Below are 19,028 nucleotides of genomic sequence, written 5' to 3'. Positions count from 1 at the left end.
GGACTAGTCAACTTGGTTCCGAAATGGAATAGCCAGGTTGGTTCCACGCTCAATCGAACCCTCCACTAGTACATAGTCAGATATTCTCTTGTTGAGTCTTGAGTCTCAGATAGGAAAGACACTTGCTATCGGAACCCCTCGATTGAAAGTCGTCATATACTCGTACCAGTGTTCGATTTTCACTTTACATTCGGATCAGCCTTCAATGTGAAACCTGAAATATCAATGTCAAACTCTGGAAAATCCACACGATACTTTTCATCGAATTTCATCTATCGATTTCTAAGACACACACTACTGGTGAGCTTTAGAATTCGAGTTGCTCCGGGGGGGAAGAAAAACAGTACAAGTACAAGCAAGTTCGGGTGACTCCAAAAAAAGAAATCAGGGTAGGAAAATGAAGAGAAAAAAGTCTAGATGTATGAAATAACAACTCATCATCGCTACCAACAACACAGTCACCAATTTGCCTCGAGAAAAAGCAGTCCTGCGGGTGAAACCAATATACACTATACAAGAAGTAATTCAGCCAACCTAAGCACTAGTACAATATTGCGAAATATCTACTCTAAAACGACAAGAAATATATTCTCGGAATCCCAGAGCTCCAGGAAATACGACAATATAAGTCTGAACACGGAAATGTAACCGATTGATTAGTTACCCTACTTGTTTCACGGGCCAATCACAACTATCAAACCTTATTGAGTCAATATGTGCATATGTTGAGTCAACCAACGAGTCATTTTTGTTTTGTGCATCAACAGATTATCACACTCAATTGTCGTCAGAAGTGGTCCAAAAAAAGAGTGACTGAGACTACAATCGCAAAAAGGCAATATTCGGGATTCTCGTTCAAATTCTGATCATTTTACCGACAGAAAATTAATCAGCCCAACCGAGGTTCGAACACACAACCAGACAAGCTCAACTAAATACTTGAGATTCAAGTAACCTTACTTAGCAGATCGCCATATTCCATTTCGTCATGCCCTTCAACAAGTCCAAAACAGACTACTCAATCTACCTCGTCACCGATTCTGGTCTCGTGCCTGACAACTTTACACTTGAACATCAGGTGGAGCAATCTATTCTAGGAGGAGCAACTCTCATTCAGCTCAGAGAGAAGACGGCGGACACTGGAAAGTTTCTGGAGACCGCCAAACGGATCCACGCCATTACCAAGAAGCATGGTGTGCCCTTGCTGATCAACGACCGGCTGGACATTGCTCTCGCCATTGACTGCGAGGGAGTGCATGTTGGACAAGACGACATGCCCGTGGTGGAATGCCGACGAATGCTGGGAGAGGACAAGATCATTGGCTTGAGTATCACCAACCGGGAGGAGTATGATGCAGCTCTGGAGGCAGACGCAGCCGGTGCGAACCTCGATTACTTTGGAGTGGGTGCTATCTATGGAACCTTCACAAAGAAGCTGAGAGCCGAGCCCCTGGGACTCAGTGGTGCACGAAACCTGTTTGCTTACATCACTGAGAAGGAGAAGTCTCTCTCCCGGCAACACAAGTTTGTCACTATTGGAGGCATCAAGCCTGACAACACGCCATCTGTGCGATACATGTGTGGTGCGACATGTAACGGAGTCGCAGTTGTGAGCTGCATCATCGCTGCTCAGGATGCCAAGCTGGTGACCGAAGTCCTGTCAAAGCAGTGGCATGACGCCATTACTGAGCCTGTTCTTCAAGTGACGACTGAAACTCTCAGCAAGATCAACTCATATTTCGGCACCCCCACATTTGTGCACCACATCACCAACAATGTGGTTAAAAACTGCTCTGCCAACATCACCATCGCCATCGGCTCGCCCCCCGCCATGAGTGAGACTCGGGCAGAATTCCACGAGTTTGCTGGTATCCCCAACGCTTCTCTTCTTCTGAACATGGGCACTGCCACTTCCGATGGAGTTGAGACGTTCCTGGCTGCTGGTCAGGCTTACAATGCTGCTCGTCGACCTGTGGTTTTCGATCCTGTTGGAGGTGGAGCTTCCGAGGCACGAAAGTCGGCCGTCAAGACTCTTCTCAAGGGTATCCGAATGTCTGTCATCAAGGGAAATGACGGTGAAATCTTCTCTGCTGCTGGACTTGCTGGAAAGATGCGGGGAGTCGACAGCATCGGGGAGTCTCTTCTGGACGAGCGTCTCAAGGCCGCCTTCAAGCTGTCTCGTGATGCCAATACCGTTGTTGTCATGACCGGAAAGAAGGATGTCGTTATTGGTCCCTCTGGCCAGTATGTCCTTGTCGATAACGGAGATGAGTTGTTGACTCAGATTACCGGATCGGGTTGCATGCTTGGTTCTGTGATTACCTCTATCGTTGCGGGACATGTTGGCGACGTTTTCGACGCTGCCTTGGCTGGTCTGCTACTGTACACCATTGCTTCCGAAAAGGCCGGTCCTTTGAGCGATGGCCCCGGAACTTTTGTGCCTCGGCTGATTGACGAGATCAGCAAACTGGCCAAGACGGGCGTCCAGGTGGAGGACATCAAGGTCCAGTTTGGAAAAATCTAGTAAACTGGGGAAATGAGGTCAACTGAGTAAAATCCGAGTGAATCTAATAGTATAATGTGCAGAACGAAAATAAAATATACAACCACTCATTATAGATGTGAAAAGTCGAGTCCAATTATATAAATAGAAGGAACATCCCGTAATGATGTTAGAAAACCGTCTCCCTTTCTATATTCAAGTAATTACTGACACAGCCATCGAGCTTTGGATCTCAAGGTCCCGTGAGATCAGTGTCTATCCACACAGATAACTTGTAAACACCAAACCAATGAGTCGATATTGTCCAAGAATAACGAAACATTCCGCCAGACTATCCAAGGTACAACACATGATTCCTTTCGGCCAAGCGGTTTCTGCTTGAATGTTTTTCTTGACCTTTTTGAAAATCCAGCCGCTTGGGTGGGTCTTGGAACCTTTAAATGTCTTCGGTCTTGGGCTCACTTGGCTAGGTCTGTCTGGTTTTATTACGGTACTGTACCGAAACCAAAGTGGCACACGGGTTAGTTGATGTTTTTGAGTCCTTCGCGACGGTGCTATCTCTGACCGCAACTTGATCGAAAGGGGGGGTCTCAGTGCCGACCTAGTCACTAGAGCTCGGGATGAGGGCATCTGTAGAGTGGCGGAAAGGGTTGGCTCGTGCTCATCAACTCCGCTTCTTCTTCCCTCTTTGCAGATCCAATTCGGCTCTTGTTGCCTCTTTTTCTTGGTCTTTGTCGAAACCAGCAACTGGTTTCTCAAGACGCTAAAAAATAGAATTGCTTCATCACTGCCGTCGCCGAGCACCCATGTCACAGTCACGTCCGTCCCGTTGCATGTTCCGCTTTTGTTTTTCGGCAATGTAAGTGGTTGCTCCGGAGCGGAATTCCCGATCTGTGTTTCTGCCGGGTTCTTTCTCCACCCTTCAATCAGCTACAAGTACAGTAGCCTGTTTCGTATTTTTAGTATCCAACTAATGGTGGAAGCAGGTGGGGCACTGACCTGAAGCTAATGTAATGACACTCTAGTCAGTATTATGACTTGAGGGGGGTATTATAGGGGTAAAATGGCCTAGCAGGGACCAAATTGTGCTTGTCTGTGGCCATTCGGTCGGACCGAGGGTGGTCCATTTGCGATACTGACTAGAAATCAGTCAACTTTTTGAATGTAGACTCAGACAGATCGAATATGAACAGTCGTAGAACCCTAGAGGCCGGGAATCCTAGAAAAACCCCTAGAAACTGAGAACCCTAGTGTGTGATGAGATCCGAAAACAAGGGAGGACCTAAAAACAAGACTAAAATAGAGCTAAGGGGTACAAAGGGCGATGGGGGTAGCATCCACTAGCCACTTGTAGCTACCGCAGACTAGACGTTTACATACAATAGGGAAAGATGGATTAATATTTTTCCGCTTGTATGTTGTACGATGGTACAGGATAGAGTAGTGTGGGGGGCGTCGCCGCAACAAGAAATATAGCTCGTTCGGCTAGAGTTACCTTGGTCGAACTCGGGGTCCTCGAGTAAGTAGGTCTATGCATAATTTGTACCTGAATCTCGTCAAACACCAGATGTGACACAGACGGGCCGTCGTTTGTAGCTGGTTATGTAGGACGGGGATGATATGACAGCCTTGCGCGCAGAATCCAAGCCGGGTCAGATGGCGATTTGAGCAGCCGTCTTCTTTTCAAATCGCATTCCGTGGCATTTTTACCTTGCTTAACGTTTGGTAATGGAAGTGTACGGCTGTAGGATCGCAAACCCTGCCAAGCCACTAGCGGGTGTTGTGTGGTGGAAACGGAGAAACCAATGTGGAAGCCGACAACAGACGACATTAGCCGAGAGATGGTCCAAATCCTGGTGAAAAAAACATGTCGCCACGTGCATTCCGGGTGATGTTTCCAGTTGATGGCCCCCTCTGGTGTTGTTTTACTGGTAAGAAGCGCTCACTTTGGATCGGGCTTCTCCGAAGCTAGCCTCATCTCTGCGCAGCGGGGTTACATTATGACGTGAAGACTTCTTCTTTTGTCCAACAACCACTTGTCCAACAAGGAAATGTCAACAATGAATTGTTACCGTGTTTTTGTCTCGGGTTGTGTTCTTTTCTCTCTGTCCGGTTAGTGTTGTTTTTATGTTCAATCTTACTAGATATTTAAAACCCTCCGCATGCGGCTGAAATCGGCTTTGTGTTGGCCTGCATAATCGTGCAGCTGGCAAAACCAAAACTCTATAGAGTGGTGGTAGCTTCTTGTAGAGACCGTTCCCAGTATGATTGCAGTACTGTAGCTAACTATGCACTTTTTTAACTAGTCGGTAATATTTTGCCGATAATAAATTCCCATGTCACCTGCTATAATGCGGGGAAGATGACATCGCACAACTCCGTGGATACGACAGATACAAGCCTGTCAGGTGGGCATTGGCGTGAGTCAAAAAGTGGGCAAGTGGAGCCGTCGAAAGGTGGTTGAAGGACGAGTGTAAGCTGGTCAAGAGATGCTTATCAAAACTCGAGATGAGTACCACTAGAGAAAGATCGATATTGTTAAACGCTATTTTACCTCAGTTATTAACGGCGTCCTACTGTACGAGTACTACCTGTTGGCAATGAAACTCCCCTTGTATCCACCGTTCTGTACATCTCGATATCTTTTTTTAGTCCGTCACCAACCGGTACATGACCCTTTCCCACCCTCTTTCTTGATGACTTACCTTCTACTTGAGGGAAAAGTCTCAGGATGTGCTTGTCTTGTTGCCCATCTCTTGTGTAGAACCCCGGCTTGTAGCCTTTTTCCAGTATTTGTTTAGTCAACATGAGGAGAAACGAGCCTCCAGGCACATGTGATATGAGATCAGATACGACAAAGGCGAAGCACATGAAATATCATTCATCTATCGAAGAATATCATCAAGCAGAGCGGATGCACCGTGTGTCGGTGTGCACATCCGTCAAAGTTCCGAGGACTGTCCAACCCCCAACAATCCATATACATGTACTGTGTTCATTTGAAGTTACTGATCTCAATGATAATAGTAAGTAACTGTGCTATACAATCCCTTGATGAATAATCTTTTCTATACAGGTACCATTTAGTATACTGTTACATACGGCTTTGATACGGCGTACCTTAGCTCGGTCTTATCTCACAGTTTCCTTCCGCACCCTCCCTCATGTGGATGCCGCAGTTTGTTTCTGTTTGTCCAGCAACTCCCCTCTGGTACAAGTACAAGTACAAGCACAATTGTAATAAGGCAATGGTCAGTTACAGCTGGAAATATTATGTCCAAGACGTGACATGTTTGTGTGCAGCACTTTATCTCTTTGTATTTCTTCTCAAAACAGGACACTCCCTGCCCACGGTCTCTCTTACTCACGCTCGCCACACTAGAGGACTGATCATCAGGACTAAAGGGGCTGCTTTTTATAAATTTAACATTCTAGTAACGCCAACTGTGTCAGATGGTGCGTAGATCGTCAGGTCCTTGTGTCAGATCGTCCTTTCTGTATGTATCTTGGTGTCAGACAGACAATGACCCCAGCTGTCACCACCTTCAAAAGATACAATGCCTGTGTAAGATACACTAACGGAGTAAAGTATGGATCCCACAGGGGCCGCGAAGGCCCGCTTGTCAACCAGGGTCGTATCTTTGACGATCCACTTGGCAGTCAAAGCATCTTGGAAGGTGTAGACGACAGTCGTAGACGCAGAAGCGGGACAGTACACGTGGTAGAGAGACAAGACAAGGGCTCTAAGCATCAGAAAAGCCATCTTTTAGAACAGCCCAGCTGGATATTGAAACCTACAGATTCAACCGGTGTTTTGTTTGCGTGGAATTTTACGTATATAGGTGTTCAAGGTGGGCTAAGAACAATACGGTCATGATACAAGTTATCAATTTGGAAGTAAAGAACTTCAAAGCGACAAGTGTAACCACTTCACCAGAATGAAATACCTCCAGATTTGGCTAATAACTATGGTATCTCTACCAGAAAACAACCAACCTTCCGGCAGGTCCAGATACCGGAACTTATCCATTCAGCATACCCTGATAACCTTCTCAATACGAGAAACACGCTTCAGTTAGCGTCAGACTAAGGCATCCCCCATTTGATCAAGTTTAGCCTATTGTTTAGCCTATTGTCAAGGTGGTCATTAGCCTACTAAACACGAGAGGCACACTAGCAAGACGACAGGGTCTGTTGATCTGGAACATACCCATGGAGGTACAAGTACCAAGCTATCAAGAGAACTTACTTTCCCTGCCTTAGTGGGGCAGCACAAGCGTACTGCTTCATCGACTTGTAGTCTGGGCACAGCAACGAAGAATGCTCCAACACTTTACAACTACTTGTACGCACGAAAAAAAGCGGAGAAGTCCGATCACTCAGACTAATATGGAAAGATGAACTCCGATATTAACGAAACTGAGATCAAAAGAATAGGACTCTTTAAATAAGGTACAATATACTTGATTGGCAAAGCTATTGTAAGACTGTCTCGGATTAGTGAAAAACGTCACACGTCCTGATGACACCCTAGACTCTTGTACTCTGTCAAACACTAAAGTTCCGATTTGCCAGATAAGGCACCTGTTGTTACCAGTCACTACTCACGGGCCGTCTCGGACCGTGTCCACGGCTCCTTCGGTAGTTTTGAAATGTTTTCTAAAGAAGTGGTATCTTGAAACATTCCGTGCGGGTCTCGGGAGGGATCCCAAAGTGTCTGATATCATCACGCCAACTAATGAGAATATGGGATACTATATTGACTGACTTGTTTACATACTGTACATACTCTGCACTTGTGCAGACTATGGTATTGTAGCTGCAATCATAGATGGGGAACAGTTGCTGGATATTGCTACCGCTACTGTAGTGTAGTCTTCTAATCGATTGAGGTGTTCCATAAGTTGATCTACTGCCTTTTAGTTGTAGTATCAACCAGATTACAAGGGACTTGGGTATTTGGAATCGTTGTGAATGAAAAGCAGCACCGCATCGACAAGTTGCGATAGTTTCCGCCAAGGGTGGACAGGCGCAGCAATATGATGCAGCCATGAATACTCGGCGGGCTCAATTCCCTGGTTTGCACTGTTGCTGTACTAATACTAGTTAGTACAAGAATTGTAGTGTAGCACCCAGGGTATCTCCACAAGCTCTAATCTCCAGCTTCTTGGGTCGGCACTGGTGTAGCGTAATACAGTATTCCAACCTCGGCATGGCATTATTTGACGTATTGTCTTTGTTCGAAGCGCCACTTTTTAGCTACTGTAGGAAGCTCAACCTTAGGATTCTTGTTGACGTAATTTTGTCAGAATTATGGTCTAAATACCTCCCTAATTTCTGTCGAATAGATGTTTGACAGGTGCTGCTAGGAAGCCACTGTAGTTAGACTTTGTTCACTAGCTCCCAACTTTACTTTAGGCTGGTCTAAGTAAAGGACTAAGTAAAGCCCCCCCCCCCCCTAAACTCTGCAGGACAAGGATACTTGACATCTGTTAGCTCCGACTACAGGGACCCTCCAGTTTTCTCCCAGACCCTAGTCAAGACCTGATAAAGAGATTGCCCGAGTAGGAGTCGTATTCGGCCACCCGATGGGCCGAAAAAGTGAGTTTGCGGCCTAAAGCACGGAATTTCTGCGGAAGCCAAAAGCAGGTGGGCGGTGGAGACACTTTATTTTCGGCCACAGACCGTGATCTGCAGTCAAAGAAAAAGCGCACGTGTGTGTGTGAGTGACCTTTTTTTTCGAAAATAAAGCTATCAATTCGGATAAAAAATCACTGATGAAATTGGAAAGCTATGTTAAGGGCTACATTACATTTGCGGGGTTTCTGGGGGATCATTCCATCGACATTTACCTCCAGTGGTGGTCCAACAAACAACTCTGGGAAAGGAAAAAGCAAGCACGATTGGCAAATTCTCCCTCGAAGAGTAAAAAGAAACTGGAGACAATATACAAGTACTTGTACATGATTCGATGTTTTCCAGCGGCTTCACCTCGCGTCCAAACTCTCTACCATCATGTGCATCACAGCGTATCAGTGAAACATTGACTGACAAGTAGAATTGCTTTTGAAGACTGTAAGACAGGATCGGTACATGCTTCCCTAGTCTCGAGTGAGATACAGTCCATAAGGGTATAGTAGCGCGATACCAGTACAAGTGCTCTTATTCTTCCCCCATACCATTCTCCTACATAACTCGAACCATATCGGCTCAGCTAGTTACTGTTTTTTTCTCTATGACGAAGAATCTTTCTACTCCCGGGTACAGTAGGTACTACTGTACAGTACTCACGAGTGGCACCCAAAGTTCTCCCTAAGCTCATATACCTACCACATGGGTTAAAAAGACCAACTGTGAGACATGGTTCTGTTTTACTACTGTTAAGTATTAATTCTGCTTTTGTGAGAGGTCTTGTTGACTAATGACAAGAGTAGTTTAGGGAAACCGTTTATAGAGCATGACATTTTCCTCGTCTCATTCATCTGCCCTGGTCTATTACGTTGTTTGTCGCTCCTGTTCAGGTTCACGTTCACTGATAACTTGTTTCACTTTGAATACAAGCCAAGCCTGCATGGAATCCGCGCCAGTCCGGATTAAAAACTCCAGTCGAATCATCACCAGTTGTTTACTGGAGATAATGTTTGACTCTGTCGGAGTTAACACCATTAAAAATGGGGTTTAGTGCAGGACGATCGTTCCCGTATTAGTCAGCGAGCACGTGAGACGCCGCCCGTGTTCAATCGGCCTCAGAGTTGCCTTGATTTGCCTGGGGATCACCAATTGTGAATGATTGCGGCTCTCAAATTGTGGATAGAACATTGAGAGCCATGCACCATTACCAATTCATTAGTACCACCCCGCGGATAAGTGTCCGACAGCTGCCCAGTCCCTGTGAACACTGCACGCACATGTTCCACGGAACAAAAAGCAACTCCTTCTCAGTTCAGGTTTCAGTTCAAAATAAGGTGTTCGGATAGGCAAGATTTACGATGCTAATTACAGGCTTGTGGAGAATTATGTAACCACCCTGGTCCACTTAGCATGAGCCAGGGCATGTCTGAATCATTCATCGCGGCTAACAGAAGCGATAGGAAAGATGAAAGAGAGAAAGATAAACGGTCAAAAGGAATTATCGAACGATTGTTTGCTTTTCCCAAGTCCCCAATAGCAAAGCTCCGATTGGAACATCTAGACAACCAGAATACGCATTGTATTTTTCAGTCCACAACGTGAGGGTATAGTACAGTACAAGCAAACACCTCCAGTAGAGGCAATGTACATGTATTGTGAATTATCATATCCCTACGTGAAAAAAAAGATATACTTGCACTTGTGAGTACAGTATGTACAGTAGTACAGTACACTTCTCTTGTCTCAAGACGGACTCCACCGTTGAAGGAATAAATAGAATCTGGGGTGGGGAAGTCACAAGAGCTATCCGTAACCATAGTCACAAGAGCTTTTGCTTATCCGAGAACTATAGATTTATCGTATTCCACTAGGTTTCGTTCCAATATAACCTCGCTCTAGTTCTTAATATTATACGTGCAGTGACGCGTTGAGCAATATGAGACATTTCGATCCGAAGACAGTTTAAAGGGAATTATCGTCACATCAAGGAGTATTCCGAGGCTGTGCGAGCTTCACTAGACCATAATGGCAGCCATGATACTGTAGCTGACAAGGGACATCACCTGGTGGGCACTGAGTCCAATAATAGTGAGGTTTATCGTTGTAGTCTCTCACCGAAGACGTTTACCATCAGTGAAGAGCTTCAAAAGGCAACTTCCAGTCCCTGGTCGGGCTCCTCTGGTCTGTCATTGTAAATTTCAAGACTAAAAGACTCAGAACTCTGCAAATCATGTTTCTCAGAATATCAGAAGCTCTGAAGAACAAAGGGCAGTGGAGATACAAGGGTCGAAGATACAAGGGTTACTACAATATTGTGCAAAAAGCAATAATAACGGAGCTTACTCTACAGTGGGCGGTTGATCAACCCCATTGACAGCGTGGAATAAACTCCAATATAGGTGAAACCGAATATGGAGTGGTATGGTGATTTTCGGCATTGTATTGTCCTGTAGCTTCTCGGGGGGGCTTCTCGATTGACAGCAGAGCAGTTTAAAAGACATTACAGTCCCAGGCGTCGAGATTCTGTAGTTGACGTAGCGACCACGTGTCTGTTTGAACGAGACAATCGATCAGATCGGTTCTCATTAGCACAGTCTGGGGACTATAAAGGGATACTGTCCAGATATCTCACAGTAGAGCGAGAGCAGTAGAAAACGTTTGATGTAATCAGGGCGAAAATTAACACTCTTGTTGTATTCAGGTACATACCATACTGGTTTTTTTACGGGGTGCCCCGGGTCTGAAAATCTGTTCAACTACAAGTATCTATTACTTGACATCTTACTGAAGAACTGCACACACTTCCCTTATCTTTGTATCATGAAACCTGATGGTCTCTATATTCAATATACAGTAAATCCACCGATTATTTGATTTCACATGACCATGCTGTTCTTCAACAGCATATGGAATTGCACACAATACCTGTCGATGTCAGTGACTAACATGCAAATTGCTAGGAGAGCCACCAATTGCTGGGAAACGAAGCTATAAGTAGCCGTTACTGCGGGGTTTGGCGCGTAGCCATGATACAAACCGTCTTGGCCCAGGTCCATGAGTCCATTTACTCCCTCCTCAGTCGGTAGTAAGTGTTGAATTGAAAACCTTGACGTGGGTGACAAACCACTAGCTGAATTTGTCAACCTGATGGAGTTCTCGGTCGAATCCTCTACTAGGATGCGGAGACTCTCCTAATGAGTCTATCTGTTAGAGAAAAGAGTCTGGTTTACTGGAACGCCTCCCTGCAAGTGATATGTAAGTCGCTAATGTATTTTCTATATAAAAGTGCATTTTATTCCACAATAAGGACCAAAGTCCCGCCAGTAGAAAGAGTATGTACAATGGAAGGACAACCAGAAAAGAGATCAATTGACGTTTCCAAATTGATGTATGTTTTCTCCCTCGATAAGCACATTGCTATGTTATCGTAACACTTGCACCAGTGAATAAATTTTGTCTCAACAAAATATTGAAGAATATCCAGGGCTGGAGAGATGTTAGAGAGAAAAAAAGGAGAAAACCTCCGCATCATGGTTGGTACTGGGCTCTGGTGCTTGACTATGGCTGATCGGACGAAGTCGTCTATATGACAGGACCATGGAAACTTCAGTTCGATTCTCGGTCATGGCAGTATCACACAGTTACTGTAGCATCTATTTTGCTCCCCTATCAGAAGCATATCTGTGTGTTCAACATGGTGCCGCCTCTGGTACCATGATCTTGTCATAAGTATCGTAGAGATAGGCTGTACTTTAGTGAGTGAAACTTCAGCAAAACTCTCAACTGTAAAGCTGCACCTTTTTTTAAGACTAAGCATCGATTATGCAAGCACTTTAAAACAAAGAAACCCAGTCATACAGTAGCTATACGACTTCGAATCGAACGTCACATATAAATGTTATAAGAGCCTGTTTCAGAGATAGTAGAAACGAGTTTCAACTTTTTTTAAGTCTTTGAGGATCAAGCCGTGGTAGGTACTGTACTTATACAATCTGTTCCTGCTTACAAGTATGTACTGTGCATACCGTTGTAGTCTTAACTGTAAACTATGCCGACTGAGAATGGGTACTATATACGGTTTTTTTGTCATGATATAAGGCTATAATCACTTACATCCTCAAAAAATATTGATAGAATGTCACTGTGATATGTCATGATTTGGACCTATTATTTCATTTATACAATTTTTTTTTTCTTTAGTCATGTCGAACTATTTGCTGTTGTGGTATTCCTTTATCATTTCTTTAGTTACTTAGCTAATTTGAGTGTTTTTCTGTCTAGTAGTTTGAGAGTCGGATCAGGGTCACACCAGAATGACAGAAAATGAACTACTGTATGTACATGTACTCTACAATGTCGGTTCTCGTTGTCACCGGTTGGAAATCGTTGGAGGACTGAAATCGGCGTTGTGGAAAGAAACTAACATTCAAGTTGGAGTTCCCTAAGGGCAAGGGCAAGGGCCAGGAGTGGTGTTTTGATGTCAATAGCAAACTTAGTGAAAGAAGGCCTTCGATACCAAGTATAACAACGATGCCCCTTCGACCCCAGTTCCCCAGTTCTCTACAGTAGCTCGAATCGCATAATTCCGCATAGTAACTACTCTACTGTTCTGTACTGTAATGTCATTCAACTATTGTCAGAACACATTGAAATCGACAAATGGATGCTTAATCAGTTGTGTATGGGATTGGTAATCCGCCCTTGCGTTCCTCTTCTTCTATTAAGAGCTTCATGATCCAACAATCAAATAACATATAAACGGTAACTCTTTTTTCCAGCGTACTCCGGAACGGGCTGATAGTATCGTGGGAAAAGAGATACCGGGTGCCCTCCAGGTGTATAATCAGATCCTATTTCGTTGAGGGTTAGAGATTCAAGGTGTACTGCATCTTCAAGGAACGTTACTGTGGCTACTGTACCAGTACAAGTACAATGTGAATCAGGCAGACACTGCATCTGTCTTACGGAACTCATACTTCCATCAGAAAGGCAGTGTGAATCTAAAAGTATTCGACGGGGCTGCTATCCATTGTTGCATAAATGTCCATACCAATATAAGTGCATATACAAACATCGGGTCCGAAACCCCTGACCAACTTTCGTTCAGAGTAAACAGGATGGTATAAAGTGCATAGCTTAGGTTTTACAGAGTTGTGTTCCTCCATCCATCTCTCGTTTACTGCTCCATTCTCTGGTTTTCTGAGGATTCACTACGTTTGCCAGGTACCCGTCTTCGGACTTTAGTCCAAGGGATAGGGACACATCACATGAAAGTCTAGACCATGGGCAATTCCCTTCCAGTGTATACTTAGTCGGTTTTAATGACTTTTAGGGAATTGGCAAATTACTTCGGGTATTGGTCGAGCACATGTTGATATCAGCTATTTGTAGGTAAGACTACTGGGTAATGCGCTACCATGGGTACAGTACTGTATTGTCAAGCGCATTGGGTTACCTGAGTCTCAAATTCAACTGCATTAGCACGCTTAGTCTCCATCGTTACCCCTTCGTATATTACACCCGCCTGAACAGTTGTATCATAGCTGGCATATATAGGTGAGCACGTAACACTGCATCATGCGTGAGCCAACACGTGAAAAGTGTACTAAAAACGTCCGGCAATGCTCCTCAAGGTCGATTTTGTACCACATTAGTACAAAATTTTTATACCATCCTGAACCGATATGGCTTCCCATCTCTTCTCGACAATATCTTTCGTAGGATCTAAGCATGGCTGTACCGATCTTGGAAGCATAACATAAGCATCTATTGACGTACTTTTGGAGAATGTAATAATCGCAGTGAAAACTTATCTAGGAGTATATTTGGCAGTCTCAGATCCCCCTTTCAAGTTTCTTCGCCCTCCCAGATCCCTTTTTAGTGCCAATATCCTACCAATCGCGACTCGGTTGCGCTAGCCCATAAATTCCATTTATGCGTCGTCGTGACATCGAGGCGTTGGAGGGGGGTTCCCAGTCGAGACACGGGAAACAGCGCTGGTATGAACATTAGACAAAGTAATTTTGACGTACTTGCAGCTCCACACAGGTGCAACTTGATAGCCCACGGCCTGTCTTTCTCTCAAACGGTTGTTATTCAATGTCTCTCCCGAACTTTTCCCCTGTTACAAATAGGTACGAGTACAGCACAGTATTGTACTTGTACTACGTTACGTGGATCTATAGAAATAAACATCTGAAGTAAAGTACCGTATTGTAACAAAATGTTGGGCGTTACATGAGGTATCGTATGTTCACATTCCATACGTTGCAGCATTATATCAGACAAGATAGCATGCATGAAACAATTGCGAGGGTTTTGTATAAGGACAATTGAAAGAACATGTGAAAGAATCCTGGATAATCCTGACTTCTTGTAGATGTCCTACGGTGGTCTTGGATGTGCTTTAATATCGTTTCTTTTGATATGTAGTTCTAACCATGTATGAAATGCCCATCCAGATCAGGTATCGGTTTTTGAATCCCCATACTTTTTTCTCCCAAAGTAGATGTAAACATAATGGTTTGAGAAAAAGTTGGTTCGCATTTGGTGCCATCATTCCGGATGTGCAACTTCTGTGCAAGATAATCGTGCCTTGTCCAGGCTGGGTTGCATGGAACGTAAGTAAGAGGAAAGGGTAGTAAAAGTGCTATTGCAGGAAGGCAGTACAAGTTCTCGTAGATAAATTACAGTACCTTCTCCAATACTTTTTAGCGAGGGACAAAGTGGTCTCAATGATCGACAGACTTGCGATGAGTTATAAACAAGCATGTTTCGCTGATCACTCTTCTTCGGATCACGGATAGTTCGTCTGACAGCTAGATACTACCCATGTTAAATAATGAGAGACTTGTAACCTGCCCATATTTATGTAATAAACAATTACATACTGCACTGTGCCCCTCTTAGTATCCATATTCGGTATGAATTTCTAATAGATGGCGAACTATGAAACAAACGCGTCTGAGTCGAGGGACACAGGCTTGGCGGATCAGGAACTTCCCTTTCGGAACTTCACTTTCGGAGCTTCACTTTCAATGGGCGCAAGAACGAAATAAAACAGGGTCATCTGAGTCATCAGAGTCATCAGAGTAATGAAGGCCCAATCACTATCTCTTTGAGACAAAATCGCTATCAAGAGAACCAAACCAACTTTTTGGTTTATCACCAGAAGGGTAACCCCCTAACATGTAACACGCAATGCTACATCAATAACTGTGTTTGAATTACTATTACAAATGAACGTAAAAACCCACTGATAACAATAAATGCTTCTGCCTGAAGCAAGTCCATTAGTACAAATTTGAGCACACTGGCCCCGCTATTAATTGTTTGGATAAAGTATAGGCTTTTCTTCACCAGATATATATGTCTCGGGTGTCTCGCAGTCTTGGGGTCGTAAGCGATGAAGTTCAGCAAATTTGTCCTGTTTGGCTTGGTGTTTTTCACCACAGCCAATTCTCACCCCTCAGAGGCTTACAAATCCATCAAGTCGATTGTCCGTGAGCACAGCTTGAAGTTGGAGCACGTCATTAGCAAACGACAGGTCTCTCCCGATACCAAGTCATTCATTATTTCCTTCCCTGGTGCTTCAATTGACGACATCTCCCAGCACATTTCTTCCATCGACAACCTGGTCGCAGGAAAGTCCGAACAAGGCATTACTGCTGACTTCGATTTGTCTGAGAGTCCTGAAAACCCTACCATTATTGGAGTTGCGGCTGTACTCGATGAGAGTGTGGCTGAAGCAGTGGAGCATCTTCCCTTTGCTCTCGTTGAGCCTGACGGAAAAATTTACTTGTGGGACTCACTAGAGCGAAATTCAGATGGTGTTGTCTACTGTGATCAGCTCCCTGGTTATGGGCAGCCTGGATTTGAGCCCTTCTATGATGATGATCTGTTGGCGGAATTGTCCGCTCCTACTGGTGACAGCAAAGTCCAAGTGGCTACTATTACTACTGAGATCATTGGTGTAACATCCGTTGATGGACAAGCTACGACCATTACATCAACCATCACCTTTACCAGTACTTTGAGTGAGTGTGTGAGGTAATAATGCGTTGTTACGAACACCTGGAGCATGGTCGCTGGTTATTCATCCTGTCTGTTGGGTTCTAAAGTCATCCACTGCTGGTGGCTAGAACAAGCGGTGCATATTTAAGGTTGCGATACCATAAATAAGCTTATCGAGACAGGATGGGTGCAGCACGAAAATTACCCTCTTCACCATACTAACACAGAACACGCCGGATACACCCGTGAGTAAAGCAGAGAGCAGAGAGCTTTTAAGCAAAAAAAAAAAAAATCACATTTTCTGCTTTCGCACACACAATGGAATCCCATCTAACACAGTATTGGCCGAACCCACCACAGCTGGTGCTAGTGAGTACCTCAGCACAAACCCCCGGGCCCACCATCCTACTAACACAGAAGCCGACGCAAATGACAACAACAACGTCAATGTCAACAGCAACAACAACATTGATGACAATGATGTCATTACCGGTGACCGTGCTGAGGCCGTGATCGTCTACACTGACGACCAAGGAGAGCCGTGTGTGGCCATTCGTGAGTATCCGTTATGATGACAGAGAATAAGTTTGGCTTGGCGATGAAGATTTTGAGCTATAAGTGGCGCATTGCTCAGTCGACAGAGCGCTCTAATATTTTGGCAACCCTTCATAGTAATTCATACTGACACAGCTACACCCACATACGAGCCTACTTGCGGCTGTACCAAGACATACTATGTGATTCGAAAGCTCACCGAAGATCACACAATGACCAGCACAAACAGTAATAAAGGTGAGTAAGAACATCATGGTTTATTGAGTTGAAAAAAACCTAACACAGTCTCTCCTACAGGCTCCAACCATGGCAGCTCTGGATCGAACGGAAACACAGCTGTCGACAACGGCAACAATGGGAACAGCAACAGCAACGACAATGGCAACAACATCAACGGAAACGACAAAAGTGGCAACGATGTCACCTCTTTCATCGATGACATTCGTGTTTCTAACTCAACTCCTACCGCAGTCGAGTCCACTCAATTGTCTCAATCATCTGCTAGCTCGTCACCCATTCTTACCAACTCGAGTCAGTCTTTGGATTCAATTGCATTTTCGGATTCTCAATTCATCAGTCCAATTGTGTTATCTACAACGCCCAACTCTGGCAGTACAACGCCTTCTAACTCTGGTACCATTACCGGCTCGGAGGTGACCTCTTCCACCTCTCCCACCTCTTCTAGTGGCTCCAGCAGTTCCAGTACGATTCTCCCTTCAAGCTCTTCCGCTAGCCCTTCAAGTAGGCCTTCAAGTAGCTCCGCCCCAGTTTCCTCTAGCTCTCCAGTTTCCTCTAGCTCTCCCAGCTCTTCCAACCCCGGTTCTTCCAGCTCTAGTTCTCCCAGCTCTTATTCTCCCAGCTCCCAGCTCCAGTTCTCCCAGCTCCAGCTCCCCAGCTCCAGTTCTCCCCACTCCAGCTTCCCAGCTCCAGCTCTAAGTTCTCCCCGCCCCAGCTCCAGCTCTAGTTCCCCCAGCTCCACTCCAGCCTAAGTTCCCCAGCTTCCCAGCTCCAGCTCCCAGCTCTAGTTTTCCCAGCTCCAGCTCCAGCTCTAGTTCTTCCAGCTCCAGCTCTAGTTCTCCCAGTGCCAGCTCAAGCTCTTCCAGTTCCACTTCTCTCAGTTCCAGTTCTAGCTCAAGCTCTTCCTCTAGCTCTAGCGCTCCCCTCCCACTTGTTACGCAACAAGGCATGCCTTGGGGTCTCTCTCGTATTTCTCACCAGTCGCCTGAGATGGCTCCCTACCAAGATCCCATGGTAGGAGAATATATTCACCAACAGTTTGTGGACCCCAATCCCAAGGTGGTCGTGTACGTCGTTGATTCAGGCGTGAATATCAATCACGATAACTTTGCGACCAAACCCATTTGGCTTGCGAATTATGCTGACAGTGACGACTCTGATGCCAATGGCCATGGAACATTTGTGGCAGGTGTTGTAGCTGGCACCAGATCAGGTGTGGACCCCAACCTGCAAGTCAAGAGTATCAAGGTATTTTCTGGCGAGACTACCGACGCGTCTATTCTTATGTCAGGTATTACTCGTGCCATTAATGATTTCAAGGCTGACACCACTCCAGGTAAGAAAGCTGTGTTGAATCTGTCGCTTGGTGGAGACGTATCTACTGCGTTAGATTCTTTGATTAAGCAGGCTGTTGCTGAAGGTATGTTTGTTGCTATTGCTGCCGGAAACAACATGGAAAATGCTTGCAACAATTCTCCGGGACGAGTTTCCACCTCTACCCCTGGTTCTGTTACGGTTGGTTCAATTGACAGAAGCGACAAATTATCTGTTTACGCTGGAAACAACAAGGGAACTGCTTGGGGAACGTGTATTACTGGCTTTGCCCCTGGTTCTGATATTATGTCCTCTATGAATACTCCTAATGATGGATATGGAATCGGATCCGGAACCTCATTTGCTACTCCTATGGTGGCCGGAATTGCCGGCTACTTGATGAGTCAGGAAGGTACCAAAGATCTAACTCCTGCGGAGCTCGAGTCAAGAATCATGAACAGCAATGATGGTAGAATTCAGGGTGATCTGAAGAACTCACCTAACAAGATAGCCTACAACGGCGTATAGTGTATGTAATGGTTTTGTGAGCGTTAATAATACAGAACAGATAGCAAGTGCAATCAACAGTATGATAAAATACAGGTTTTTAAGAAAACATACAATCACTGTACAGTTGTATACTTGTGTGTGTTCTACGTTCTTTGTCATATCGTCCAGATAATATTATTCTAACAAGCCTTCACTACAGTACATACATACTGTACTTTCGTGCAGCTCTCAGATCTGTTTTCAGTTGAAGTCCCCAAATGGAAGA

The 19,028-nt window shown here is 44.9% G+C and overlaps 2 protein-coding genes across 2 annotated transcripts; both read left to right on the top strand.

The window, feature by feature from the left end:
* Nucleotides 1–988: 988 nt before the first annotated feature.
* Nucleotides 989–2,524, top strand: YALI1_C22186g (uncharacterized protein; the record flags this gene model as incomplete). Its single annotated transcript, XM_501873.3, has 1 exon — nucleotides 989–2,524. The coding sequence occupies one exon, from the start codon at nucleotides 989–991 to the stop codon at nucleotides 2,522–2,524; it is 1,536 nt and encodes a 511-aa protein (XP_501873.2).
* A 13,015-nt stretch (nucleotides 2,525–15,539) lies between these two features.
* On the top strand, nucleotides 15,540–18,781 carry YALI1_C22019g (uncharacterized protein; the record flags this gene model as incomplete). Its single annotated transcript, XM_068282417.1, has 8 exons — nucleotides 15,540–16,170; nucleotides 16,375–16,392; nucleotides 16,487–16,516; nucleotides 16,565–16,702; nucleotides 16,838–16,939; nucleotides 16,988–17,404; nucleotides 17,584–17,665; nucleotides 17,728–18,781. 8 exons carry the CDS (start codon nucleotides 15,540–15,542, stop codon nucleotides 18,779–18,781), a joined length of 2,472 nt encoding a protein of 823 aa, XP_068138518.1.
* Nucleotides 18,782–19,028: the final 247 nt, after the last annotated feature.

The sequence above is a fragment of the Yarrowia lipolytica genome, chromosome 1C (assembly GCF_001761485.1).
Source record: "Yarrowia lipolytica chromosome 1C, complete sequence".
In the NCBI taxonomy this organism is placed as follows: domain Eukaryota; kingdom Fungi; phylum Ascomycota; class Dipodascomycetes; order Dipodascales; genus Yarrowia; species Yarrowia lipolytica.
This window is presented reverse-complemented; position numbering and strand designations above follow the sequence as displayed.